The sequence below is a fragment of the Mycteria americana genome, chromosome 5 (assembly GCF_035582795.1).
Source record: "Mycteria americana isolate JAX WOST 10 ecotype Jacksonville Zoo and Gardens chromosome 5, USCA_MyAme_1.0, whole genome shotgun sequence".
Classification (NCBI taxonomy): domain Eukaryota; kingdom Metazoa; phylum Chordata; class Aves; order Ciconiiformes; family Ciconiidae; genus Mycteria; species Mycteria americana.
The window spans coordinates 20,107,547-20,135,296 of NC_134369.1; the positions used below are offsets into that span (position 1 = coordinate 20,107,547).

The window sequence follows — 27,750 nt, forward strand, 5'->3', positions numbered from 1 at the left end:
TGTGAGTATATTGGTTTTGCAGCTACTCTCTTGGGTCCACGTATAAATAGTGTAACGGGAGTGGCAGTGCCCACTTGCTACCCATGTCAAAGTGGTGTCCCCTAGCACAGAGCAGGGCAGTGTCTCCACCAGCCTGTGCTGAGGTCCCTGGCATAGGCATGCTGGAAGAACCTCAGGCAGCTGCTTGGTGTTTTGCTTCATCATGTTTTACCTCAGCACTAAATCCAGTATTCTAGTTTTGATTGATCTCTGGGTTTGCATGTGTACATACATACTCTAAGCTCCTTATTTCTTTCATTTTTGGCAACATCCAAGTCTTGCCCATGTAGGTGTAATGCCTATCTGACCATCATTTGATATCTGAGCCTGTCTAGAGTCTAGAAAGGGAAATGCAAGTTTATATTTGTGTTTGTAGAGAAGCTGCTGTGCCTCTGATTCCTGGCAGAGGGGTTTCAGTGTGCCAGCCCACAGGGGAATGGTGATGCTGTGCAGAGAGGAGTGGATCTGGCAGCAGTAGAAAACTTGGGTTGGAGAGAAGGGCACAGAGAAAGAAGACAAAAGAATGATCTAGTCTGGGAAGGTCTTAGTTCCTCAGACAGTGTAACAAACCATACTCCCCATGAGTTCACAGGGCTGCTTCAGGTGCACTACAGATCTTCCATCTAAGAGGCAAGTGGGGTTTCGGCACCCTTGTGGGTACTCCCTGGTCCCTTTCCACAGGAGAGGTCCGAAACAGGACCCTCATTTGCTGCTGACTGTTTTCCTGGTGACCATCTATCTTACTGTTGGGTTCAAGTGGAACACCTTAACAGCTAAAAGCTAAAAATCTCAGCTAAAAGCTTTCCTGGTTTCCCCCACCCCAGCCCAAGTTGTGCTAGATCTGAAGTGAACCAGCTGAAATACAAGAGGAAAGTAGTCCATCTGACTAGATGCCCTTCCTTCCCTGTTAGGTAGAAAATGATTTTTCAGAAAATCTTGTATTGGATACATATCCAGCTTATGCATTTTAGTTAGCCTAATTTTTAAGCAAAAGATATCTTGGCTGAATGCTTTTTAAAATAACATAATGGAAAGTAGCAGAGATCAAATATCAGTCATGCTGCTGGTCCTGCTACCTTTATCCAACTGTTTATCTGTCTGTCTCTTTACCTGTAGTGTTTCCCATCAGCATTATCACAGTAGTGTGAATCCTGCCGTGAACCTCTTTCTAATTGCTAAGCTGGCATTTCAAGGCAGGAGAAAAGTGAGCTTTTGTCCTTCAGAGGTAAGCCTGTGAACCCTGGGTCTAGACAAGTGGGGGAGAATGTGACTGTGGGGACACATGGGCTGCTTTAAAATGAATGGATTTATTACACAATTCCTCTGCTAGCATGGGGACATTTGCCTTTATCTAATACCACCGTGTGTGTGTGTGTGTGTATATATATATATATATTTAGTGGGAAAATGTTTATCTTCTGTGCACTGTTTAGGATTTCTCAGTCATACAGGAGTACTTAAGATTAAGACCTTAATATTTAATAAGCTCTCTATTGTTAAGAGAGCAAGTGAACCTGCCAGTGTGAGATTGGGCTGGCATCTCAGTGGATTAATGGAAACACAGAGCTGGATTTAAAAGCCCTTGAATGATAATCTTTAAATATGCTTAGGCATTGTGCTTGTGCAATTTCCCTGGGCAATCATCATACTCTCTGCTTCAAAAATTGCACTGAAGACATAACTGAAACTACGGCACAACCTTGCCTACTGGCAAATCTACTTTCATTCCTGGGGCTTAAATTCCTTCTGTGTACATCTGTACACCCAGAGTGTCATTCCTTGTGGGTTTTCACTTCTTATTATATTGTTGCCACAGGAACAATTTTACGCAGACCTGAAAAACAAGAGTTGCAGAGCTGACCAACTTTCCTACCTGATCAGAGATCTTGCTTCGGCTTTCAAATAAGCAAATGTTGCTATTTGAAAATACTGGAGTGGAAATTATGTTGAGGCTTGTAATAGTGCTCTCAGTAAGGTAGCCAGAGGAAAAATGACAGATGAGGAAAAATGACAGATGGGCTCGGCTGGCTGCCTGACTTTTTTTTTTTTTTTTTTTTTTTTTTTTTTTTTAACCTCCTGTCTGTGAAATTCTGTGGTGCTTCTGGTTCATGTAACCCATTTCAACAGTACTTCATTCTCTGATAGAGATCTGAGTAGTCCCACTGCAATGATAGTGTAGACACAATGTGATGCATTCTGGGATGTCTTCAGACAAATTGAAAGGCTTGAGAATATTTTCATTGTAGGAGATTGCTTTTTCTTATTTATATAAGAACTTATGAGTCTGAAAGGTGTCTGGACTTAGAGTTGCTTTACTTGTGTACACATTTCTGGGGATTATCTCAATTTCAATTTAGTTTGCCGCTTCACGCTTTAAAGCTCTCAGGGAAATCTTTAATTTTCAGTGAGAGCTCACGAAATTAAAATGAAATAAGTTTGCATCGTCAGCACTGAGAATGGCTGTGTTGTCCCAAATTTCTGTTTATACTTCCCCAGAGCTGCTCGTGCAGATAAGGCAGCAGGGTACTCAGTTGTTTGGTATTAGATCCGATTGCGTAGCTGAACACCCTTATGTTCTCTGTAATTGCACTGATGCTAAGAAAGCTTTTTAACTTGCAGGACACTGTGCTCCATGTGACCAGTGACACAACAGCTGTGACGGGCTGAGTTCTTTTAAATGTCGTGGATCTCAGCAGTTTTCAGTAATGTTTAAATTACACATAAATTCACCCCCACTGCTCCCTGGATTGGTCTCCTGTGAGGCTGGAAGTACTGAAGGTTGGAGGATATAAGAGAAATCAGTGTCTGCACCCCTTGTAACTGTTTTCATCGTCAGAGTATTCCAGTGTCCTTCAGTAGCTCTGTGAATCTGCAGCACCTAGGACGGGAGTAGATGGGATTGCAGTCTGAAGAGGACAGGAAAGTAGTCAGAACAGGATTAAAGCAGCATCAAGGAAAAAAAGGTAAACAAAATTGCACTGAACACTTATATGCATACCTTCGACCTTGTATACGCTAGATGGGGTTGGTGACTTCCCCCCTTCTCCTGGTGACAGTATCAGCTGCAGTGCCTCTGGTAGGAAGTTACCTGTATGACAGCCAGGGGTGGTAAGATGAAGACTCGATCGAAGGGATGGACTGATTGCCCCTGGCTGCAGTACCAGGAGGACATCACAGCTTTTGTCATACAGATCTGAATCACAGCGTGCTACAGAGGAGGACTGCTTTAGTCATAGAACTGAGAGAACCACCATCTACGCAAGACTCAAAAACCCCAAATCTGCTAAATCACGGGGACTAAGAGGAACAGTTTATAGAGAGACTTTATATATGCGGCAGCCCTGATTCAGTTCTGGGAACATCTTTCTAGAAGAACACTGTGTCCGTTGTGAATGAGCTGACCATGTATTTCATGGGATACTGCTCTATTTTTGCACCTTACAGTGGAGAAAAACAGTCTGATCAGGTGTCAGTTGCTCAGGTCTCTTGTCCAATGCCAACCTTCTCCTATATTTTTCATCTGTTTTTTCATACCTGTCACTTTTAGTGTCCCTTTTCTTCCTCACCTTTCCTGGTGCAGAAGTCTGGATAAACTGGAGTCCTGTGTCATCCATAGCAAAGATTGCTTGCATTGCTTGATTGCTTGATTCTTGTTCTGAGAAGAACATACGTACATAGATTTTTGAATGTACATTTAACTCTTGATTCTATCAGGAACAAGAGAGTGTGATTTGCAGCAAGCTTTTAATTGTGCCAGTTTTTCAGGTGATAATTCTTCTTTTAAACCTGCAAGCACTTCTTTCAAAGGACCTTTTGATAATGAAGACTGTATTGTGTCAGGGTAACCAGCTGTGGTGCAGAGTTAGGAATAAGAAGGTGTTTAATAGGGAAGAACTTTAATGCACTGACTTCACAGGAAGGAGATTTAAAACTTCAATTTTTATTAGCACCAAATATCAAGCAAGTGCCATGACAACAAGCTGTACTTCCAAGGTGGTGAGTTATTTTGTTTAGGGAAAGTGAGCTGGTAATTATATGGCACATCAGTTCAGCCTGTGTACTCTCTTGTGTTTGCATTTGCAAATCCATAATTCCTTCAGTTGTGCACAGGTCTGGTTCACAATTTCTGTTCCTCCCCCAAAAGCAGGAGTATTTTCAACCATGAGATTTTGAGGCATGTCTGTTCTTGAGAGACCAAGTAGCATAACTTAGCTGCTTACCAGGAGAATAGTCAAAGCACCTCTGGCTTCTAGGGGGAAATATTCCTGTTTCTCTTTTTAATGTACTTGTGTGTCCAGTTCCTGCAGCTGAGCTCACAGCATGAAGAATTTTCCCAAATAGCTTCAGTTGTAGCTCCATGCAGCCTCCCTATTCAACTAATGCCAACATGACTTTCAAATGAAATTAATACAGGTGCAAAGACAGTGGCCATTGGTGGGGAGGGAGGAGGGCTGCTTGGTGCTCTGAGGATTATAAAGAAGCTTTTAGTGACTTTGACTGTTGTAAGCTATCTGATATAGGCTCATAGAGTGAGAGGAGGGGTTCCAAGAAAGCACTAGAAGTGGCAGCATGGTGAAGTGCTCTTTTCCTGGAGTACTTGTAAATGCTTCATCTTAATTGAGTTTGTAAACAGCTTTAACTCCCTTGGGGGGAGGGCTCAATTCCTTGAGAAATGAGAGCCTGGAAATGAGAGAACTGAGAATTGCCTTTTTTTTTTTTTTCTTTTTTGCAGAAGTTATCTAGCACAGTTAGGCTGCCACAGTAGAAAATGTGGGGATGCATATGCTGCTCCAGTCACCTCAATAGTGTGTGGGTGCACGTGAGCATTTCAAAAGAACAGCAATGGCAACATTTCTAGGTTGAGGCATTTTTTAGCTCAATATGCTAGGTGCTTATTATCCAAGCTGAGAAATAATATCAGAATCAGTTAATTGCATCTGTGGATGATACAATAACACTAAGCAAGTTTCCAAGGTAAACTGGATTACAAGAAAACAAGGAAAAAAATAATCCCCACAGCATTAGTCTCTCTGGAGAATGCTAAACAACTAGTGATAGTTCTGCTCGATCACAGTGCTCATCTAGCCATTTGCAGGCTTGCATCGGGGAACTGAGGACATTGAGAGCAATTCAGATTTAGTCACTAGTTAGGTCCATAACTAGGCTGACATGAATTACTTGGTTACAGCACTTGCTTTTCTCTGCTGTGTTGGGACTATGGTCTCCTAACTCAATGTCAAACCTGAACTTTGTAAAGCCATGTAAGATGCCTATCCTTGGGCACTTAAAGTTATAAAATACAAGTAGCTGAAGCCCCTCTGCATTTGGCAGACTGGGACCTTGATTATCGAGGTATCCCTGTGTGCAGAACAGCAGATTTAAATGGTACAGTAGAGCTGGAAGGGCTGGAGCAGTGATGGGCTTAAGCTTTACAGCCAAGGAAAGGTATTTGTGGAGGAGGGAGATGATGAGGTTCATCTGAATAGACTTTCACAAACCAGTTCCTAAAATCCCTTTATTTCTATAGTAATTTTTAGTATCTTCAGGATGAATGCTTTACACCTGAAACTGTTGTCGCTGTCCATATGGGAAAAATAAACATATAAGCAATACACATTAACAGTTGTTTTTTATGCTGTACTTTGTTTTATATAGATTTAGTTATATACAGTTATATATTTTTTGTTGGCTGTGATTTGAATCATATTCCATAATAGCAATGCCATGGGAATGTAAGGGGAGGTTTATAGTGGATAAGGATCCCATCCTTTCAAGTTATTCTTGTAACCACAAGTACAGGGAAGCAATTCTGTAGTAACAAAATTTTCTGCCTAAACAATTTCTGCATAAAAGATACCAGGGAGTTGTTTGAGTTTAACTGATCAGCCATCTCTTCATTACAAAAACCATGCATTGCAAGATGACTTGACCTCTATGTAGCTGTCTAACATGCACTGGTGTAGATTTGGTAGTGAATGCTTTCTGGCTGTTGGAGGGAGGAATGTAGACTAAGCTGTTCTTACAGGTCAACAAAACCCACGATTTCTAGTGAACAGAATAACATACAGTATTTCTATGGGGAAACAGTGTTATTGGAGCAGGGGGGAAGCAAGGCCTAAGGTAAAATGAACTACATGGGCAACTGATGGGATTTCGGAAAAACAGCCTTTCAAATTGCACTCGCTAGGTGAGTTAATGATACGTTCTTTATTTGTTTGGGTTTTTTTTAACATACGGGAAGGTAAGAAACATAGGGCTCTGTATTTTGCATTTTTGATATGTCAAGACAAAACTTTGGATGAAGTTTCATAGGCTACCCTTAAAGCTCTTTGAAAATTATCACCATGCGGACAGAAAGTATTTTGTATTACACAGCTAGTATAATCAGCTAAGCCTGATATTCCCTGGTTGTGTTAAGTACATTTGAGGAAATGTACTTAATAGGCTAGTTGTTGATTAAAATAGAAACACCTCTGTCTAAGCCAATGCGTAGTTCAAAAAGCAAAGGCAACTGAACTAGGATAGCTGCTGGGGGAAGGTACACTGGGCTTAGTTTTTTGAAACAATGGGATCTTGAAAATCAATAGCGTACTCTACTACTCAGGTTTAAGCTTTAGTGGAAAGACAAATTAGGCTGTAAAGGTAATACAGCTGCTCTGTGCCCATATTTATGTAAGAATCATTAAGTTAGCATTCCTGAAGTATTGAACCAATGGTGAATAAATGAAACTGAAAGGCAACATGTTAAAATCCACATAAGAAGGGTTCTTTTAAATTTATACGGCATGATGAAATTGTGAAATTCACTGCTACAATGTAAGACTGAAGTGGAAAGTTTCACAAAGTCAGAAAGGGATTTAAGATAGATGTGGTTAATGAGACCATCTAGTGGTACGCTTAACAGGATGAAGAAAATTAAAGTAATATAAATGTGCCTGCTGAATTGAGGGAGTTGTAAGAAACTTCCACCAAAGGTTTAGGTTATCCTTTTTAAGGTTTCCTGCAAAAACTTCTAAAACCTCTGGGTCTCCACTTTCAGGCCACGTCTACCCTTACACTTTCAATAGTATACCTGTGGTGTTGTTCAGAATGCACCCAGTTTAGAGGCAATTTCACTTGCGAAGCTTGTTTGACCTGGAGGGTACAATAAATTGTATTGAAAAAGGCAGTGTTAGACATGACTTCAGACAAGATACCTGGCTAACCAGACCTTCTTCTGATCTGACATAGTAGGAATTCCTAGTTATTCCATTTTAACACAGTCTGGTGTTAATTTTCTAAGTTTTTCTATGTAATTTCTGAATCTAAGCATCTCTCTCAGAAAGTCCTTTTGTTTCAAAATTATTGGTAACAGACAAGTGCTAAACAGAAAAAAAATTGGTTTTGGGTCTATTTTGTTACACTGTAAACCTGATCTCCCAGTATTTTCTGAATTGTTATCAACTATCACGTAATTTCAGGTTGCCCTTAAGAGGAAACAGAAAGGGGTGTAAATTTACCTGGGAATGGGTAAGCCACTTAAGTAATAATAATTAAAAAAAAATCTGTAAGGAAGGATTGGTCAAATCAAAGATGGGTAATGAGAAAACACAAAAAAAAAGTATGCTGTGTAACCTTTTTTTTTTAATTGTGTACGCTCTGTGTGTGTGTATGCACTTGCACACACGCATCGTTGGGTAGGCGTGTACTCACTGTATAGCTTGTAGTGTAGCTGATTATAAAGAATACAAAAGACATTCTGTTGTAAACTTTAAAGAATATTTAATAACTTTTAAAAAATAAAATGTAGATTTTAAAATTTTGTTCTTTATATGAATGCACAACAATGTATCATTGTAGTTGCAGTGACAAAATCCAAAGAACTGAGGAGACCTGCCCACTGTGGTAAGATACTGGTGACAATCTAGGAGAATTCACAATGGAATCCAAACAAATTTTCCCAGGGCGAGTCCTGACTTGTTTTCTTCCTGTGAATTGTCTAACTCTGTATCTGTGAAGATCATTCACACTTAGCAAGAATCCTTGCAGACAAAGTTAATAAAGAGTCTGGTTTTAAAATAAATGCCACAATGAACTGCTGGTTTCTGTTGCGCTTACTGGTGCCACATTTATAGCACAACAATGAAGCTAAGGGGTAAGTGAATAGCTTCAACTTTCTCCATGCTAACAACCTCCTGTCCTATCTCTGAATGGGGGAAGAGGCAGCTGGGAGCCACATGCACAGAAAGATGTAACCAGTTCTTAATTGGTTTGTGAGAAGTGAGGGGTTTGGGTGGATTCATGTAGCAGCCATATTGCAAGATAAAATATTTTTACAGCTTCTGTGCAGTTCCTTCCTCTTCATATTATAAATCATACAATGCTGCATTCAAATGGTAATTATTAAATGGAAGAATAAACCTTTGGAAGTTTTATATTAAGGGGGAGGAACAAAGAAGTATTCATAGAACAGAAACTGGAGTGAATTTCCGTGATTGTGCACTGTAAGATGTGGAGCTAAATAATTCTGTTGTACAAGCAAGAAGATTTGGCTGCTACTGACAGGAAAATAAACCATATTCTATTAAATATATATATACTATATATATATATATTATTATAATTGTGAAGATGAAAAGCCAGAAGTATATTGGACTGAATCTAAAAGCTAAATCCTGATGTTGCTGTATTCAGCAAGTCCAGCCATGCACCCTGTGCCTTCACATCTTGTTATTAAGCAGAAAGCGCAATGAGTGAGTATAAATTAGGAGTGCTCTCCTTCAATGTCTTTGTTGCCTTTGGTTCTGTCTTTATATGTATTGAGTTCTCCTTCACATTTAAAGATAAGAAGTGAAAATAATATAAAAGACTTTACTAAACACTAATGGCAGCAATTGGAATGATTTCTGTGTTGCTCTGCATACATAGGATATAAGCAGCCTTTTAAACGGGTATTATGTACTACAGGGTATGTGTTTATAATCAACCAGTTCAACATGAAGTTTTATGCATAATATGGAACTATCTTTTATTGTTTTTTTTTTTAAAAAAAAGATTGTTGCTGTTACATGTCACAAAATACTCTGACCTCATCAGCAGAGAAAGGATGCAATGCTTTTAAAAAGAAACTATAAGTCTGAGGCTTGTTATATGCAGTATGTTCAGAGGTTTGAAATTGGATTGTGCTGCTAATGCTTTAAGCACCATAACTTCTTTTTGGCCTGTGTGAAGAGAGTTAATAACATAAAATATAGAAAATAATCCAGTTCAAATTATAAACAAGTTGCAGTAGAATCTCGGTTGGCAGTGTAAGGGTAGTGTTTAAAAAAAGAATTATTAGCAGCAATGTGTGGTCTGTGGGTTTTTTTTTTCTTTTTTTCTTTCTTTTCAGCAGTTAGTGCTGTATGTTTCTGTTGCAGTGACTGGGATTTACAAAGTGAGTATTGCTTATACTCCCTATAGATACATGGTTTTGAAAACTGAGGCGGTTTATCTTGTTGTAAAGACACCTAAACTGTGGAAAATGATTAGAGGGAACCACAAAGTGTGACTTGTCTTCAGTCTGTTTCTCATTTTGTTTCTTCTGTAGGTTTAGCTGAAATCTAGCAGTCTTCTCTAAGAGCTCAGCACATGTTATTGGGAGACTTGCATAATGAGCGTTTGTGATCTCTCTTCTCTCTACACCACCATGAGGCAAATTGATGAGAGTTGCCCTGTGTGGGAGCTCTGTTGCACAATGGTTTGCTCTTTAACTGAGCCATCATCAGCCTGCTGTCTCTGTGTTAATTTTTAATAGCAGGGATCACTACAAATAGACTTGTCTACCTTTTATCTTTCTTAAAAATCAATGTTTTATTAATGTATTCATCACTCTGTTATGCTGCTTTTCAGTGGTGGAAACTCTGAGCTGTCAGCAGGAGCACCTGTGTGTACAAACTATAAACCATGGCAAGAACTAAAGGTACATCTAACCTGGAATCATGTCTATGCAGGTAAGAAAGGAACAGAGTGGAGAGAGGGAAGGAATGAACTTACACCATCTTTCAAAGAGCAGGACTGTTGACAGTTCAACCTGGGCTCAGGAAGCAGAGAGCATTGAGACTGTGGTGATTGTAACACCAAGAGTAAGTCTCTTGTTGCAGTACAGAGCACCTGTGTGTGGGCTACTCACTCAGTTTAACCTTTGTCTTGGGTCAAAGTCTGTTAATATTTGTCAAGGCTTGTTAGCATGGCAGTAAAATCCTTTAGTGGTGGTGAGGCTGCTGTGATAGTGAGTGATTGGGAATCCACATAAAATGCACACAAGTAATACATTACTTTCAACTTAGCCTGCACAGCTAAATGCCCCATGCTACAGAGGCTGATGCATAAAGGTAGGAGGTAAGATTCTGGAAGATACTTGCTCTTTCACACACCAGACTGTCCTAAGCACTTCCCCACAAAACAGGGAGTAGTTCAGGCCTCAGGGTGAGAAGACCGCAGGAAGTCAGCAGAGAGGGAGGAAAACCCCAAAACCTAAGCAGTGAGAGTAGTATTTGTCAATGGTGCAGCAGGTCCAGAAAAGGGTTACTTACGGGTGTTAAGGAGATTGTTCAATAGGCTGTGGGTTGGTGAGTCCAGCTTTACTGCTGGAAATTGCCTTTAAATCAAAGTAAACAAAATGTCACTCATAGCTGAGACCTGCTGTTGTAAGCACTAAAGGTACAGGGGAACTTTTTTTTTTGCCTGAACTTGATGCATGCTTCTAGTCTGTCACAGTAGCTGCATTGAGCTTTCTGGGAAAACAGGGCACCATGGTTGTGTCTCTGGTCTATTGTCAGTGGTCCTCAAGGCTGGCTGCAGGGAGCAGGCCAGCTGCACTGCTCTGTTTGCCTGTTCCCTGCTGTGTTGTTCCCTGGAGTGCTTCAGCTTCTCACTGTTATATGTGCATTATCTGGGGCTGCTTGCTGATGGGGAATTGTTTGTTTAAACAATAGGAATCAGCTGATTCTTAACCTCATCGCTAGAAGGTGTGCACAGAAGGGTACTACATAAATTACTTCAGTTACCAATGCAGGATGGGGAAATTGGACAACTGATGGTTGTTTTCTGGCTAAGGAAAGTTATGATTTTGATTTCTGCAAATTCCAGAGAGTGTGGAGCATAGTCTAGCCAACAGCCAGGCAGAGGGAGACGGGTCTGAAAAACAGAACTGAGAGGTGACTCCAGTTCTAACAAAGACTGATGTGACTTGGCTGTTGTAAGCATGCAGCGGGGGGCGGGGGGAGCTAAGCATAAAAACATCTGAAGTCTTAATAACTCTCAGAAAAATGAGCAATGTGCAAAAGATTTTTCCTCAGCAAAGCAAACTCTATCATACCTGCAGATGATGATATCCCAAAGTAAATTAATGAAACAGTGACATTCAGGGAAGGAACAGCTGACAGCTTTGTACAGATCTTCAAGTGTGGAAATGAGTGATATTTTTTGGCAGAATAACTTGAAACAGGGGTGATAAAAAAATAAAATCATAGTAGAATGACAGAGAGAGCCCACTCACAAGTTGTTTACTGAAATGAAGATACAGCTGAATGTAATTACTTGTTTCCCAGAGGTGTAAGTGATAGTGCCTCCTACAAGAAATAATACTTGGTTATTTCAGTTGGAATGTAAAATAGGATAGAAAGGTTCCCTCTTTCTGAGGTTAGATGCTGGGTATTTTCACCTCCTTTCAGAGCAGTATGTGTATATGAATGTAATACATATTACATATACAGTCAACCATCTATATGCCACTGGCAATTAATAGGTGAGACAATGTCCAATATTGTTTTCTCTTAACAGCCAGATCTCACTGTACAGATTCTGATGAAAAGCCTGACTTTGCAGCGCATAAGATTAAAAATACTCATTTAAAATAACATATTTCTGAAGATGAGATCCTCTCCTGGCTACAAAATCATCTTGAGACACTTGGAGGCAGGGCTGTTTGATCTTGACATTTTAGCTGTGTGCAAACTGTAGCAGAATTACAACTGCATTCAGTGTTAGCTACTCTTCTTTCCATGCTGAAGAATACTCATTTTCTACACCCTCTCTTCCAGACTGTGAAATGCAGGAAGGCAACCTGGCAGGTTTCACAGAGGTTGCCTCAGTGCAATCTTTTGCTAACATTGGTTTGCAGATCAGGCCCTCGTAAGCAGCCTCCTTTGCCTTGCCATAGCCCATGGAAAAGGAACCATGGCTCTTTGGAGGTTTTCTTCTGTTTAAAGACAAGGCTGCTTCTTACCTGTGCCAGTTCAAGTACTGACTTTTTCTTTTCTTCCTCCTTCAGTAAAGTGGGGTGATTCACAAAATCTTCAGAAAGATAGCATTATACACAGTTTATAGTACAAAGGGGAAAAAAAAAAAGGTCAGATGAATGAGCATGGAGATTTCTCCTGTGTCCTTTGGAGAATGAGCAGAAAGATTGGGAATGGTATCTATGCACAGTAGGTGTCTGCCTTGACTACCTGACAATACATGGTCATTGCAAAGGTGAGTCCGAGAATCTAAGAGAAAAACAAACAAACAATTGTTTTTCAGTAAGTTAAAAAACCTCTATTTATTGAAACAAACAAAAAAAAGAGAGAAAAGCATGCTTACACTGGTTTTGTTCACATACAGGAAGACACATCACATACTGCTTTTCCTGCAGGTTCATGTCCTTGTTCTCTTCCTAGTTTCTGTCTGCCTTTTGTCCTTATCTGTATTGCTGTTTTACAGAATGAACAATTTTGAGCACGGGAGAGTTGATTTCTCCACGAAAAGCAGCCACCAGATACTGGGAAGAGGTATATTGAAAATAAATTTTTTGATGTCTTTTGCTCAAAAATCGTTTATAGTAGCAACCCACAGCTGTGTGGCTATGTGGTTATCTCTGTAGCTATTGCTTTGAAAGACCATAAGGTTCATCCCTGACCCAAAGGATGCTGTGGTTTACTTTTCCAAGCATATGTGTGCACAGGTTCCTATGGGGGAATCACTGGAGACTGTCCATGCATTAATCATAACCACCAATACCTCATCAACAATGTATGTGTCTTTCTACTCAGCTTATTCGAGAGAAGCAGCAGGTGGTTCTTCTCCCAGCCCAACTACTGACCTGCTGTGCTGCCTCTGGTGGATTACTTCATCAGAAAAGGGGAAGGGGAAGAAAGTCTTATTTTCCTTCCAGTTGAAGTAATCACATGAATGTACTAAGTGGTTGTTACTACTCCTTTGCAACACCACTGTAAAAATTGTCATTGAAATAAAGGTTTGCCAGGTAGAAATTTTTTGTACAAATTCTATTTTAGGCACTTAATTTGACCACTTCAAGTTTAGTCTTTACATAAATAGTGGCTCCTCTTAATGAGTATTTTGAAAGAGTACATGAATAATGCACATACTACTTCATAAACAACAGCTTTATAACCTTTTTTTTTTTCTTCTCTCTTAATTTTCCATTCTTCCACAGGGAAGTAAGATTGTTAGGCTTTAGTGTGCTGTTTTATAGTAAGCACAAGCCTTTTGGAAGTATCCCCTGAACACTGCCTTCTACTTCCTAGCAAAGGAACATCTTCAGGGACAGCTGCATAATAAAACCTCAGTGGCTCAATTTGTTTTATAATTTCAAGCGTGTATGACTGAAGAAGATTCTTCTGGCACGTGCTGTATGTCCTTCAAGTTGTGTCACTGTGTGATTCTAACTATAAGATTGTTAACATGAAAAACAAAAGCTGTCATATGCTTAGGGCCTGAACAACATTGTAACAGCAACAATAGAGGGAGCCCAATTCATTTTAGGTTACAGTGCACTGAAGCTTTCATCATCAGATTCACTCACATAGTGCAGCTGGAAGACAGACTAAAAATATTCTGTGTTCTGAGATGTTTTCTCTGTATTTCACAGCATTTACTAAGAATATTAATTAGCATTTTTAAATTGTCTGAAGTGTTTTCTCCCATGCAAACTAGTAATTTCTTTCTGTCAGAAAGATGGTATTCTCTTAAATACCCTAAATAGAATCAAGGTCTATGTGAGAAGGACTCTGATGTGGGCTGCTGGGTTTTTAATGTATCTTTTAAAGACTCCCTAAAAGCTGAATAGATGCTCAAAAGCTGTTTTTTAAAATATGGTAATATATTAACAACAGTCTTACATTGACTGTCTGCCCTATGATCTTGTTGTGCTTATCTTTTTTCCTAAGCATATCTGCTTACTATACTGGAAAACAAAAGCCAAAACTCCACTGAATTTTGGCCTACAAGGAGTCAGGCATTTGCATTAATATGTTGCAGCCATTAATAAGTTGCAGCCAATACGTGACATATGAGAGCGTAAGATACATGCCATTCTGGCATTAGTGAGAATATGAGTGGAATTCTGATCCCAGGCACTCTCTTGCTGCTGCTAGTGGTATACCATGCAAAATTAAAAATAATCTGGAGTTACATGGTATTTAATCAGCTTAGTGATGCCATCCTTTCTACTTATAAGTTGAGTGTGAGAGAGAGGTGGAGCTGGAAACTAAAGCTCCATCTTCACGGCATTCAGGAATGGAAAGTTGGGCCATAAGTGGAGGACTGACATACAGCTGAAACAGCCTGAGCTTTCACCCGTGTATCTTCAGGCTAAGGTTTGTGCCATTGGGGCTACACTATGGCCACAGCCATGGCAAGCTGAGTTAAAGACACAGGTATGTAAGACTAAGAGGCAAGGTACTACACTGACAACAGAGTCTTCTCTGACCAAAGTTATGCTGGAAATAACTGCAGGTCAAAAATCTGATAGGCAAGTCTATGCCCATCTTACCTACCTAGTTTCCCTGCAATTAATAGAAAATGAGCATGGTTTTATCGGCAAGGTTGAGTAATGATAACAACATCCCAACTTGTCACTTACTTACCCTAGGACTGAGGATGGGGTTGAAGACAAGCTACCTTTAGGCTATCTTGAAGTTAGCTATTTAGCCTAAGTGCATGGTCCTCTCTGGACAAATACAGGTACCCTAAAAGGCAATTCAGCCTACCCTGACTAGGCTTCTGTCTTTGGATGGCAGGGACTACCACTGAGTCTAGTCTAAGCCTTAGATAAATCACTTGGTAAAGTGCCTGCTCTTTGCAGTGCATCATAAAACAGAAAATGTGTGCAGTATTCCTAGTTCTGTACCTTGTACATAGTATTTAAATCTTGCAGAGTTTTACTCTAACATCATGCAAAATTTGGAATTATTAAAACAGGCTTGGGCAGAGTATATCTGGATCTGTGGTTACTTATTTAGTTATGATTAATTAGGATTTGAAAATTGATATTAAACTGTACCTGCACCATAGCTGTGCACAATCCAAAGATTCCCACAGCTAGTAAGTTTTCCTGGAGCCATATTTTCACTGTTTCGTAGCAAGGCTGGAAAAAAACCCCAGAATGTTGTATTAGCCATAAACACACAGATCTGCTCCCCTGGGAATATACAGACACAAAAGAGCCAGATCAGACTAAGCTGCTAGGTAGCCTGGATTATCGTTTCAGCATTGGAGCAACTGCTGTTGTGCTGGTTTTGGCTGGGATAGAGTTAATTTTCTTCACAGTAGCTAGTATGGGGCTATGTTTTGCATTTGTGCTGGAAACAGTGTTGATAACACATGGATGTTTTAGTTGCTGCTAAGCAGTGTTTACACAGAGTCAAGGACTTTTCAGCTTCCCCTGCTCTGCCAGGTGCAGAAGAAACTGGGAGGGGACACAGCCAGGATAGTTGATCCAAACTGGCCAAAGGGCTATTCCATACCATATGACGTCATGTTCAGCATATAAAGCTGGGGAAGAAGAAGGAAGAGGGGGACAGTCGGAGTGATGGCGTTTGTCTTCCCAAGTAACCGTTACGCATGATGGAGCCCTGCTTTCCTGGAGGTGGCTGAACACCTGCCTGCTGATAGGAAGTAGTGAATTAATTCCTTGTTTTGCTTTGCTTGAATGCACAGCTTTTGCTTTACCTATTAAACTGTCTTTATCTCAACCCATGAGTTTTCTCACTTTTACTCTTCCGATTCTCTCCCCCATCCCACCGGGGGGCAGTGAGCGAGCAGCTGTGTGGTGCTTAGTTGCTGGCTGGGGTTAAACCACAACAACCATATATTTCTGGGTTGAAGCTTGAACATGGAGTACTAATTGTAATGACACAAAAAAGTGCACCTCCAAAATGCTGCATGAGCACTGCTCCATATAAATTGGGCCAGTAACTACAAATAAACAAGCAGTGGATTTGGGTCTTCTTTGCCCTCTAAAAACCAACTAGAAGCAGTTAGAACTTCAGAATGAGCCCTTCATTGTCTCCATGTTTCACGAAAACAAATATTTATTATAATATACATATGTATATCAAACCCAAAAGTTCCAGTGGGAGCTGATCAGTTGCACATGGGCAAGCCTATGCCAATCTTACCTACCTACATAAGATCTTACCAACTGTGTAGGTAAGACCCTACACAGTTGCACTCCTGCTGCACATAAGCCTATTTCATACCATTTTCCATCATTTCAAATTGCAGTATTGGCACTCCTCCATTATTTTCTTCCTGCTTTAAATTCTGCAGTAGCTGTAGCCTCATGTTGCTGACCCAGTTTTGGGGAGGGTGGAATTGGCCCAAGTGAAACCTTTCTTTAAATAATGTGGAAATAATAAATAATGTCTGTAAGACAACCTTGTGCAAAAATTGTGCCCTCTGTCTTGTAAATGTACATGGCCAAGAATCCTTCAGTTACTGGCTTTCACATATGTATAAAGGAAAAACTATTAATGCCCACCAGAAGACATGGTGTTAGCCTACACTGATCTTCTTGGTATCCTGAATAAAACAGAAGAAGGAATCTTGAATTTAAGTCCTTAAATTCAAAATTTGACTTGGAGCTATTTGAGAGGTAGAAGGGAGCCATGTTTGGTTGGAACTCAGCCTCTGCTAGTGCCAATCCATGCGTATGAAATTTCACTAGAAAGTGGCCGAGAGCTTTACGCGTTGTCTTCACAAACCTTTAGAACCAGCAAAACTTCCCTATAATTCCACTTCATCAGATGGCCTTACTCCACACCCCTCCTGGGTAATTGCACTACCTGTAATTAGCACAAAGGATTGCTGAGCTAATTTCAGAGAAGAATTTAGGGTCTGACTATCTGCTCTGGAAAGATCTTGCTGAGGACATTGTAGGAAAATTATCCCATGGAGTTTTGAATTTGATTACAGGCAAGTGCAGGAAACTCATTGCAAAAAAAATGCTGCTGGCAATTCAGTGGAACAGTTCCCACTCTCCTACTGTGCAGTGGAAGCCCCTGAACTAGGGTTCCTGGCAGGAGCAGAGCACTCCAGGCTCACACAGTTGTCTTGCCTCACAACTGCCTAGGCCATGATGAGCTATGGCTGCTGCTCCAGGGCTTGTGCTATGTGTGTGGAGAAGCCATTTGCCTTTATCTCTACCTGACTCCAGTAAGGACATTAAAAAGGACAATCCTGTCATTTCCCAGCTAGACTGTGCTCCAGCTCAGTGTTGGAAGGTACTTGTCTTCAATTTGAAACAACAGCTTAGAGCCTACTGAAAGGAAAGCCTTAAGCTCGTAAAAATAATTAAATTGGCAGTTTCATTGGAGGTCAAAAGCCACAGCTCAACATGAGCCTTCTGAAACCACCTGATTAAAGATGAGTAAGGGTACAACATACCTTATCATCTGTATAGCCCTGCAAATGACTAGCTGCCTGCCCTTTACCTGGGTTGCAAGGTAGCTGCTGAGCTGCTCCTGGAGAGCTACTCACCGCTTTCCACCAGGTCCCTGGGGAATGGAGTCCACAGTTCTCACTGAATTCTAAGCAGCAGGAGTCCGGCACCCGGGTTGTATTATACACTTCAAACCAGTCAGTGTAGTTGGAGACTCCACAGCATCTGAACTGGAAAAAGAAGAACCAAGACGATACCATAAGTATGATCTGTCACTGACTTCTGCTTGTTCAGACTTCTGCCTCCTGGAGTTGGACATTCAGTGCATTTTGATTACACCAGCAGAGGCTTGAAATTTTAAAGAAATACAGTATTTCCTCAGCTTTACCCAAATAGACCCTTTCCCCCACTCTTTTATTATATTTAAATATGGTCTCGTATGTAGCTAATGTTGATACAAGAAGCAAAGGCACCTATTGGCAGTGGCAGGACACTGCAGGAGCTGAAACAGGACAAGCCCAGCCAAGTGCCGAGGTTAAGAGTTGATGTGACTGAGCAGGATTATAACAATTGTTTGGAGCTTGTTGTCAGGAAAAAAAATTACTTAAGATACAGATACAGCACCCAGGAGATGAAGATACTGGGATCTCCATGGCACGCTACTTCTGAAATCACAATTGAAGTTAGCGAGGCAAATTTCTCTCTAAGCTGTTAATTACTGATCATCTTTGAAAGTCTTTGTCAGTCAGTAAAAGATGTATTTCCTCCTCTTCTTTCTTTGGTCCAGTTCCTTAATGTCATCATCTGATGCCGCTAAATAGTGGTGCTTTAAGTGTCTGCATATGATGACGCAGTGTACAATGACTATGTTAGTACTAACTTGGAAGGTTTGTTCGAGTTTGGTAGTGGGATGAAAGGTATAGGAAATGTACATAACAGTACAGAGAATGGCTCTGTGACCATCTTCCCCCTCTGGGAACTGGTATATTCCTGTGATACAAAATAAGCTAAGACTCATTACCATATAGATGTATACACCATCTGTCACTCCTGTGCTAACTCAAAAGTATGAATTTGTCAGTACTTAGACACTTTACCGCTAATGAGTAAAACAAAATGACACTGGGCTGCAGAACTACTCTCTGCTATTGGCAGTACTTCACACTTTTTCAAGGCTATGCCAGCCACCTACTTAGCCCCAAAATGACTTGCCAAGATCTTATTTTTTAAATGTAATTTTATGTAAGCCTGTACAGTATTTTTCTTATCTCTATAGAGACCATTCCTCTTGTTTCTGATAGACTCACAATTATGCAGACACCTGCATCACCAGGTCCAAGGACCTAATTCAGATCCTGATGTTTACACTGGGCTGAGGGAGAGTTTCCCCTATATATATATAATAGTTGTAGAGTCTATGGGCACAGAGGGCTGAGTGTTCAGGTCTTGTTGCACACACAAGAGCTGCCATTCAAGACCAATAGAGGGCAGAGGTGTCACACGTTGCCTCGATGCTTCAAGCACTTGCAGAAAGTAGTCCACGATAGGTTTCAGTGCACGCAGCACTGTTTTTCTTCTGCCAAGCAAAAGTCAGAAATCTTTCCTGGACTAACATCTATCCCCCCCAAGGTTCTGCTCAGAATTCTGATTTGGTCCATGGCAGGAATCAATCCTTGGCTTGCAACTGTTTGATTTGTGAGTTTACAGGCTTCATTTTCTACAAACTGACTTGAAAGTATAAAAAGTTTGTGACTTTTTTTCCTCTATGTTCCTGCACACGAGACAGGAGCTCCATGCGTAAAAGATCCCAAAAGCGGATAAGAGCGGCATGGAACACATGGCATGCGTTTGACAAAGCTGGTTTATCTGGAAATCTAACAAGAAGGTCTTGCAGGCTGTCATCATTAGAGTCAGGAGGCAGCTCTTTGATAGACAGCAAGAAGTGACAGCTTGTAAATAGCAAGCCTTGAAAATGCGGCTCATCTGTGATGTAGAGAGTGCAACAGCAAGGGCTGAGACATTTGAGTGATGTTCTGGCCAAATACAAGTGACACAAGTTTGCATAAATCGGGACTAGACCCTTTCTCCCCATAATATTGCATGGCTGAGGGTGTCAAAGTCTGACAGACTAAGGAGATGAAGTACAGGTTTTGTAGTTAAGGGCTCACTAACAGGTTGAGGACAGCTGTTCCAATGGAACCTGTGAAGCAGAAGGTGGCTAGGCCATGATCTAGGGTTGGGACTCCAAAGAGTAAAACTTCCTGGTAAGCCAGAAGGTGGAAATAGGAGGGGATGCAGTTGCAAAGACAAGCTGCAGTTGGACACACATTGCCTGCCCACGCAGATCCTCTGTGTATTGTACAAGAGCAGAGGATTAAATATTGATACTTGCCTGCCACTGCTGGCAGACAAGGCAGTCCCAGCAATGGGAGAAAGGACTAAGAAAAAATCAAGGGTAAAAAAGAATGAACTAGCATGACAATCAATAGTCTTGGGACTGGAAGAAATGATGTCTGGAACTATAACTGAGAGAGATGTCACGTCTTTGGAAGACAAAGGATGAGCGATGGAATTAAGCAGCGGACGATGCACAATCCTAAAGGAGAGGAGGTGACGAACACAGAAGAGTACTAACACCACAGAGACCAGAGAGCGCACGAGCAAGTAGTGTTCAATGAAGACCAAGTCTGGTGAACAGCATCTCTAAGGAGCAGAGGCACTGACCCATGGCAGTAGGTCAAAGAGGCAAGAACAAGGAAAGTAGCGGCAGTGGGACTGAATGGATCACCAGTATAGATTCAGCAAAGGGGTCCAGCTAGAAGCCAAAAAGATGGATAAGTTAAGAGCTCAGTAAATTCAGAGACTTCATTATGGAGGCCCAAGTAGAGAAGAGAGAGTGTGGGAGTGATTTTGGATCATGTGACAAGTGACCGATTTACCCTGTGTGCATGAAGCTGAACGATAAGTAGCCAAATTGTTGAGGGAGATGAGGGACTATTAGATGAAAGGGGAATATTGAGGACAAAGAGCAAAATAAGAGGATTTTTTAGAGTCCTCTTAGATTTCAGAGCAATGTTTTCTTTTTAAAGTTTACAAGGTTTCTGAGCAAGGATAGCTGGAGACAGTCCTACACTTGGAGGATGGAGAAAGCTCAGGTCACATGAAGGATAATTTCTTCACGGGCAGTTTGCTGTAGCCAGTTATACTAGACTTCATGTTCTTCCACAAAGGCTGATGTTATGCCAATGCCAGAAAGTTAAACTGCCTGACTGTCATGAAGCAATTGCAGACTTGATTCTTGCTACAACCACATTCATTTTTTGGTCACATTTACAGTTCCCTTCACTAGTTAAGTGATAAAATTAGACAGCGTTGCCTAATTGATTAGTTCTGTTCCTAGTTTCAACAGGGAACAATACACTTATGTTTTTTAGAAACAATTACTAACTAATAGTGCTTATTTTGGGGTACCCAAACTAACACACTTTAAAAGGGGGTAATCTGTTAAAAATGTCAGCTACTGTTTTGAATAGCAGTAACTTTAAGACACCATGACTTGGACACTTCAGATCACTTCTTTCTACTGCTTGCAGCTGTGAAGGAGCATGCATGATTAGGTGCAGTGTGCCTGCCCACATGAACAAATGTGGGTACTTACAGCATAAGGTAACAATTGGGTAGTAGTTCTGGGGACACTTGTACAGTGTTTGGCAGAGTTGCTCAAACAAGCAAAAGCTTGTCAAATGCCTCTGAGTATCTAAGCTCCCACTGCTGAACATTTCCAGGAATACTGACAATACGCTGCTGTTTGTTTCACATGTTTCATGTGGGAGGCTCTGTCTCCCAAGATGTCAAACCACATTTCTTCCCTCCTTTGTTAAAGAGACATAAATCACTCCCCTATTGATTACCTGTGGGGTTCTGAAGCAGCTTATCATCTCCCAAGAGCTCAGGACATGCAGGGGCTGCTCAACACAACGATGCAGTCAAAGGTCGTGCTGCTGAGGAGTGCTTTTCCCAGCCAAGCAGCACCAAACAGCACTGAGGTCTCTGCGCTGTATTTATGGAATACAACACTGCTTGCAAATAGCTTAATTTTTGTTAACAAGTAATTGCTGCTCTAGCATGGGGTATCTAGGGCTGGTAATTAATGTTAAACACAAAGTTTCTATCTTAGTGCAATAGAAATGTTAAGGAGTTGGATTCTTGTATGTATTTTACAGGCAATCACAGTATTGAAGGCTACATAGGCCTTATTTTCTCTGCCAAATTCCTGCAAAATCAGCCAGGCTGGGATAGGGTTCATGAAAATAAACAGACACCCAATCCTTGTTGCAGACAGGTTTCAGCAATTCCTGGTTTTCTGGTTTTGTGAATGTGACAGAGAATCAGGGACAGGGTAGGGTGCCTTTTATATGCCTTTTTCCTCCATCACTGTAAAAAGTAGTGAATAAGATAGTTTTGTTCTAAAATCCTGTTTAATAGGTGGTTTGGATTACTTCATGGATTACATCAAGCCATACTACAAGTATGGCTTGATCTAACAGAATCAGTGACTGGGGTAGAGGGAGATGGGTCAAATTTTGTTCTCAGTTACAGTAATCTAAATAGACATGAAAGGCATTACACAGCAGTAAAAGTGAGCTGAATTTGCTCACTTTAGTGAAGCTAATGCATTTTCTGCACGCCTTTCAAATTACTGCCTGGTTAGTTAAAAAGAGAAGTGTTCAAATATTGATCACAAAGATGCTGGGGATGAAGCAACATTTTAAGAATTAATGCCTATTTCTCATTTCCTAATGATCTCCACCTGTAACTTTAACCAGTCCTGGTTGGTAAGGATTGTAATGCATTTCAGGGTAACTTACATCCTAAACTATTAGAATTTTAGTCATGTTTAAAATCACTTTGTAAGCTTTCGTAGTCTTCAGTCATGACACACAAAAGTCACCTGCTTGTGTTTCTGATCCTTTTAAGGTTTGAAACGCTATTGAGAAAGGCTGTGAGTTTGGTTAGCTGAAGGTATTAAAAAGAAATCAATAAAATGTTCTAATTTGAAACAGCTGCTTGACCTAGAAGCTTAATACAACTGCAGAATGAGTCTAGTGCTTTTCCTCTAACATGCGTTGCATGTATGCAGCTCAACACAACGCCTTTATTGGTAATCTGAACAGATCAGTCATGGACCAAAACTGCAACTTCCTCCTTAAAGATGGGCCTGACAGACCCTGTTTTTTCCTTGTTCCCAGTTACTTAGGAATTGTATGCTTCTGTTAAAAAGAGGAAAACCATTTCTCAAGGTACAAAGGCTTCAGAGAAGAAAGCTCCCCCCAAGAAGGTGCTCAGGCCTTCACACTTGAAGAAGAAATACAGTAATCACCACTCACAAGTCACTGTGTGCACACTGGGTATCCATACTCCCAGTCAAAACTCCCCTCTGATTTGTGATCGGCCAGTCCCACAGAAATCAAATGCCATCTAAATGTGGTTCTGCTTCTGGAAAATTTTTTTCCCCCCTTCTTTAAGCAAAAGTTGCCATACACAGTCGTACTTAGTGAACTCAGGGTGGGGATGGTCTCTATTAAGCTAATAGTAGGAGAAATGAGGAACTATGCCAGAGCTTAGATCCCTCATGTCTGAGCTTACTACTTTAACCATGGTGCCATCCTTCTGCTCAAGCTCTGAAAAATACTTTGGCAAAGAAAGGAGTGTGAATGCAGAGAGGACAAGGACTCATTATGATCTCTGTTACTGTCATGTTTTTTACATATCATGCTTTTTTCTGAAGCTGCTGTTTTCCATCCACGTACAAACATGGCCCATAGCTCAACCAATGACTGATGTCTACTGGCCCCATTAGCAAAGTCAGTGCTGAGACATTGTCCTGTGTGGCAATGTGATTAGCTCTAACGTGGGTTTTTTTGGAGACCTGTCTCTTAGGAGCCAGAATGCAAACAGCAAGCCTGGGCTGGGACTTTCCTTTCAGAAAGTGCCCTGTATTGCCCTAATCCTCCTATCAGTGATTACACTCTACTGATTAGAGATGTAAGGGATAACGATTATTACTGAACACAAAAATAATACTTGGCATTTACATAGCACTATTCAACTGCGAAGTGTTTTACATAATTAACCATGCTGGGATTGCCTTCACTGCACCACTACAATACTCTACTCCTAAATAGTTTTGAAAGATTCATGTGAAAACCAATTATGCAGAGCGGTAAAAATAGATCTGTGGGAGCTCTTTGCTTTTCTCCTCAGTGTCCAGCACAGGAAGCACGGAGACTTTAACACTATGGTACTGTCAAGACAACGCATGGTAATTTCATAGTTGCCATGTTAGAAAAGAGAGTGATGTAACATGGCTGTACATGGCTTGCGAGATGGCACTTTCCTATTATCTTTTGGGCTCCGAAGACCTAGCTAACATTAGTTTCATCTGAAACTTGTAAGACATTCTTTGAACTGTAATAGGTTTCAAGGCCAAAGGAATCATTAAGACAATCAAGCATGATCTGTAGCACTACACAGACCACGGACTATTGAGTCCTGCCTCAAACCCAAGCTTGTCACTGAACAAGAGCATTTCTTTTAGACAAAAAATTCTGTCTTGACTTCAGAGAAAAAGACTCCACCATCCTGCTGTACAATAGCATCCATACCATCAGATATCTGTATCTTGAGCTTTTAGCTCTTGGATCAATTACGGAGCCCTTTTCTTTCAAAACCCTTTTCCCTTCCTGCTCTCTTTTTAAGGACTGCAATCACATCACTACTTCATGTTTTCCTGGTTATACAAAGCTTTTAAAATTTCTCACCATAATGTAAATTCCCAAAATTCTCAGTATTCTTTTACATCTTTTCTGAATCCAATCCAACTTGTAAACATCTTCAAAAAATGTGACTAGCTGAACTAGACATAGTATATATTGTTACACCTATTTTACAGAAAGGGGAGCAGAAGCATGGGATTTATATCCCATAAGTCCTCCAAATAATGCTTTTTCCCCCACCTTTGCTATATGCTTTTAACAGTTCTTGGGGTGTCACTGCAACCAGATTAATATTTACTGCAAAAATCTTAATACTAGTAATTTTTACCACATTTTTACTAAGCAGAGTTAAGTTAGTGTAAAAAAGTAAAACTTCTAATACTGTTTGATATAAGCAATGATAGTAAAAATTTTATCTATATTTCACATGGCATACTCTTGGGCTAGCACCACAAAATGCATTTCTCTTGTCAGTAATTGATGCCTTCTCATATTTGATCATAGTATTGGAAGAGAAGAATATTAGCAATATTGCAAGATGCTGAGGCCTTTTAAAGGTAACCGAAAGAACCTTCTACATGCAGCTGTTAGGATGCAGGGCTCCAAAGCTTATTAGCTCATTTGCTGGACCTGAGCTGTTTGTCTTTCACACACAGTACTATTGCTGTCAACCTACTGCACTCAATACAGACAGCTCCTGCAGCCCCAAAGATGCACATGGAGTTTGGCCAACCAGTTCTTTTGTTCTGTTAGTGACCCCAAACTTTTAATTTCTCAGACCTTTTCTTAGCAGGCTGCCGCTCCTGTTATCTTGTATCGTACAGAACGATACATGTGAATCTTGACACTACCAAACTGAAAGATGTTCAGGATTTCAGTTCAAATGGCAATAGAGGAAGTAAAGGGTAAATGAGCAGGTTTATCTTATCAGGATGTGGTAGGTAGCTTATCCGTCATCTCCAATAGTTCATATAAACTTGGAAGCATTCAGAGAGCTTATCATCTTTGGCCGATTTAAGACATCAGAGGCAAGACTAAAGCCCTGCCTGTCTGTACCACACTAGCACCTCTGGAGGAGAATTCGAGAAAGCTGTGCAAGATTTTTTGAGTGAAGCCAAGGCAGTCCAAGTGCTTCTTCCTGAAGCAGAAGAAAAGTTGGAGCACTTTTCCTCATTCAGAAAGCAGAGAAAACCAAATCAGAAAGATCACCCCCAAGAGAACTGATTGAACTGAATAAGAAAAGAGAAGGACAGAGTTAATAAACCTGAACTGTCAGTGATGGTGTTTCCTCAGCAAGCCAGACAAGGACAAAAGGAGGAAGCCAGCTATAGTGTTCACCAGTCCTTATGAGACAAACACTGGCAGAGTGCTGTCAGAGAATCAGAAGGATGCAACAGCGGTGGGAACATAGCAAAAAGCATTCCCAGCCCATCTGTGATGGAGGATGATTGAATTCTGCTGGGAAAAAGGTATTGACTGTAGGAGGAGGTTGTAAACACCATGGCTGGTTTCCATTTTGACTACACTAATGGAAACCAACAACAGCAACGAAAGGAGACAGGACAGAAATGAAAAGGGGTTGAAGTGGTTCTTTGTTATTAAGCTATTGGTCTTCATTCCAACATAAGCTGTCCCTTTGACTAAGGAGAAGGTACTGCTTGTTTCCTGCCTGATCATCTCCTTCACTCTCCACACAGCACAGAACTATATGACATTTAGGCATCAACACAATATAAATTTTTAAAAGAAATAAGCTATCCTGGTCAAAGGAGAAATAAATAAAAATAACCATTTGTTACAAAAAGCAGAGAGTTTAGTTGCTAATATACTGACCGGATGGGAGGAAGAGATTGGCTTGGGATCTGGAGATTTAATTACATTCACACCCAGAATATGCTGTTACAGAACCCAGAGGATAAAGATGAAGAGAAGAAAAAAAAAAAAAAAAAGCTCAGACTTACATCTGTTTGAATGATGCTCCATGCATTAGTTAGGCCAATATTTCCATCTGTCCCATACAAATGAAGCCCTTTCTTCAGATCCCGCTGAGCATACTTGTCAATCTAAAACAAATAACAAAAGACACAAAACTCAAAATTTGCTGAGTACCACATTTCAGAATCAAAGTGCATGGAGCAGGGAGATGTTGGACAACAGTCCTATACTGAAATGAAATAAAAGTTAACCACATTTCCTAAAGCCTTTCTCCAGTAGAGCAGGTATCTATTACAGGTATCTGCATTTTGTAAAGAACATGAGGAGTTCCTGTTCTGAGTTAACGTTAATGTTTTCCATCACAGACCTCCAGAACATCTTTTCCCTTCTCACTTAACCACCAAAGTACTATAGAGAGACTGGATTCAGTTTAATCACTCATTTTTTTGCAAATGAGGCCTATATATGAAAACATTCATCTACCCACAGCATTTCCTTTTAGCTTAATATCTTTAATTGTGACCAAGTACCCCTCAGCATCTTCCATATGCTTCCCAGGAGATCAACAGCAGTATTAACATTGTACTGATGCTCTCAGTTGTGTTCGTTATATCAGTCAGGGTACCCCACTTCTTACAGCAGGATGGACAAAGTTATATTGAAGCAGCAAGGAACGAGCTATCCAAAATTCAGGTCAGACAGGATTTAAGAATTTAGTTACTAAATGGAGTTGCTCTTAAATAAATGTATTTTCGTTGATTTAATGAAAGTACAAAGTTCTACTTTAGAGGCTTCTGCAATTGAAGATGGTGCTTTCCTGTTGAGAGCCTCTGCTGGTAAAGCATGCTATTAGTGGATCCACTGGTCACCACCAGGTAGTATCCAAAATTATTGCAAGTGCCTCTCTCCCAGTCTAACCATACATACACATTTCCACAGAATCAAGCAAACACAAAAAAGAAAGTAAATAATAAATGGATGTTCACGGTTTAACCTGATTTTTCTGTTGTAAATGAAAAGCACTGAATAGTGCTGCTCAAATACACCCATACATTCCCCCCTCCTGTGGGTGCTTGTCAATGTTAGTAGTCTGTTTGACATCAGAGGTATAGAGCAAGAAGGGTGAGCAGACCTGTCCCATTTTCTTCTCCATCAATCTGCTATAAATCTGACTGCAAAACACAGTGCCACTCTGACATCTTTCTGCTGCAACAGTCAAAAAGAAAACCAAAATTAAATTCACAACTTGCTTCATGGGGACAGTCTAAGTTAACACATACTCTCTTCCATATTGGACAACAGATAGACATGGTGTAT

The 27,750-nt window shown here is 40.5% G+C and overlaps 1 protein-coding gene across 12 annotated transcripts in view; it reads right to left on the reverse strand.

The window, feature by feature from the left end:
• Positions 1 to 12,408: 12,408 nt before the first annotated feature.
• Positions 12,409 to 27,750, reverse strand: part of TSPAN4 (tetraspanin 4) — a 467,778-nt gene continuing 452,436 nt past the window's right edge. For all 12 annotated transcript variants that reach the window (XM_075502392.1, XM_075502393.1, XM_075502395.1 and 9 more), the window contains 4 exons: positions 26,460 to 26,561; positions 17,821 to 17,952; positions 15,344 to 15,427; positions 12,409 to 12,548 (listed from right to left, as the gene is read on the reverse strand). In XM_075502392.1, the coding sequence (XP_075358507.1) occupies positions 12,480 to 12,548; positions 15,344 to 15,427; positions 17,821 to 17,952; positions 26,460 to 26,561 (387 nt within the window). In that variant the 3' untranslated portion in view covers positions 12,409 to 12,479. The remainder of the gene's footprint in view (positions 12,549 to 15,343; positions 15,428 to 17,820; positions 17,953 to 26,459; positions 26,562 to 27,750) is intronic.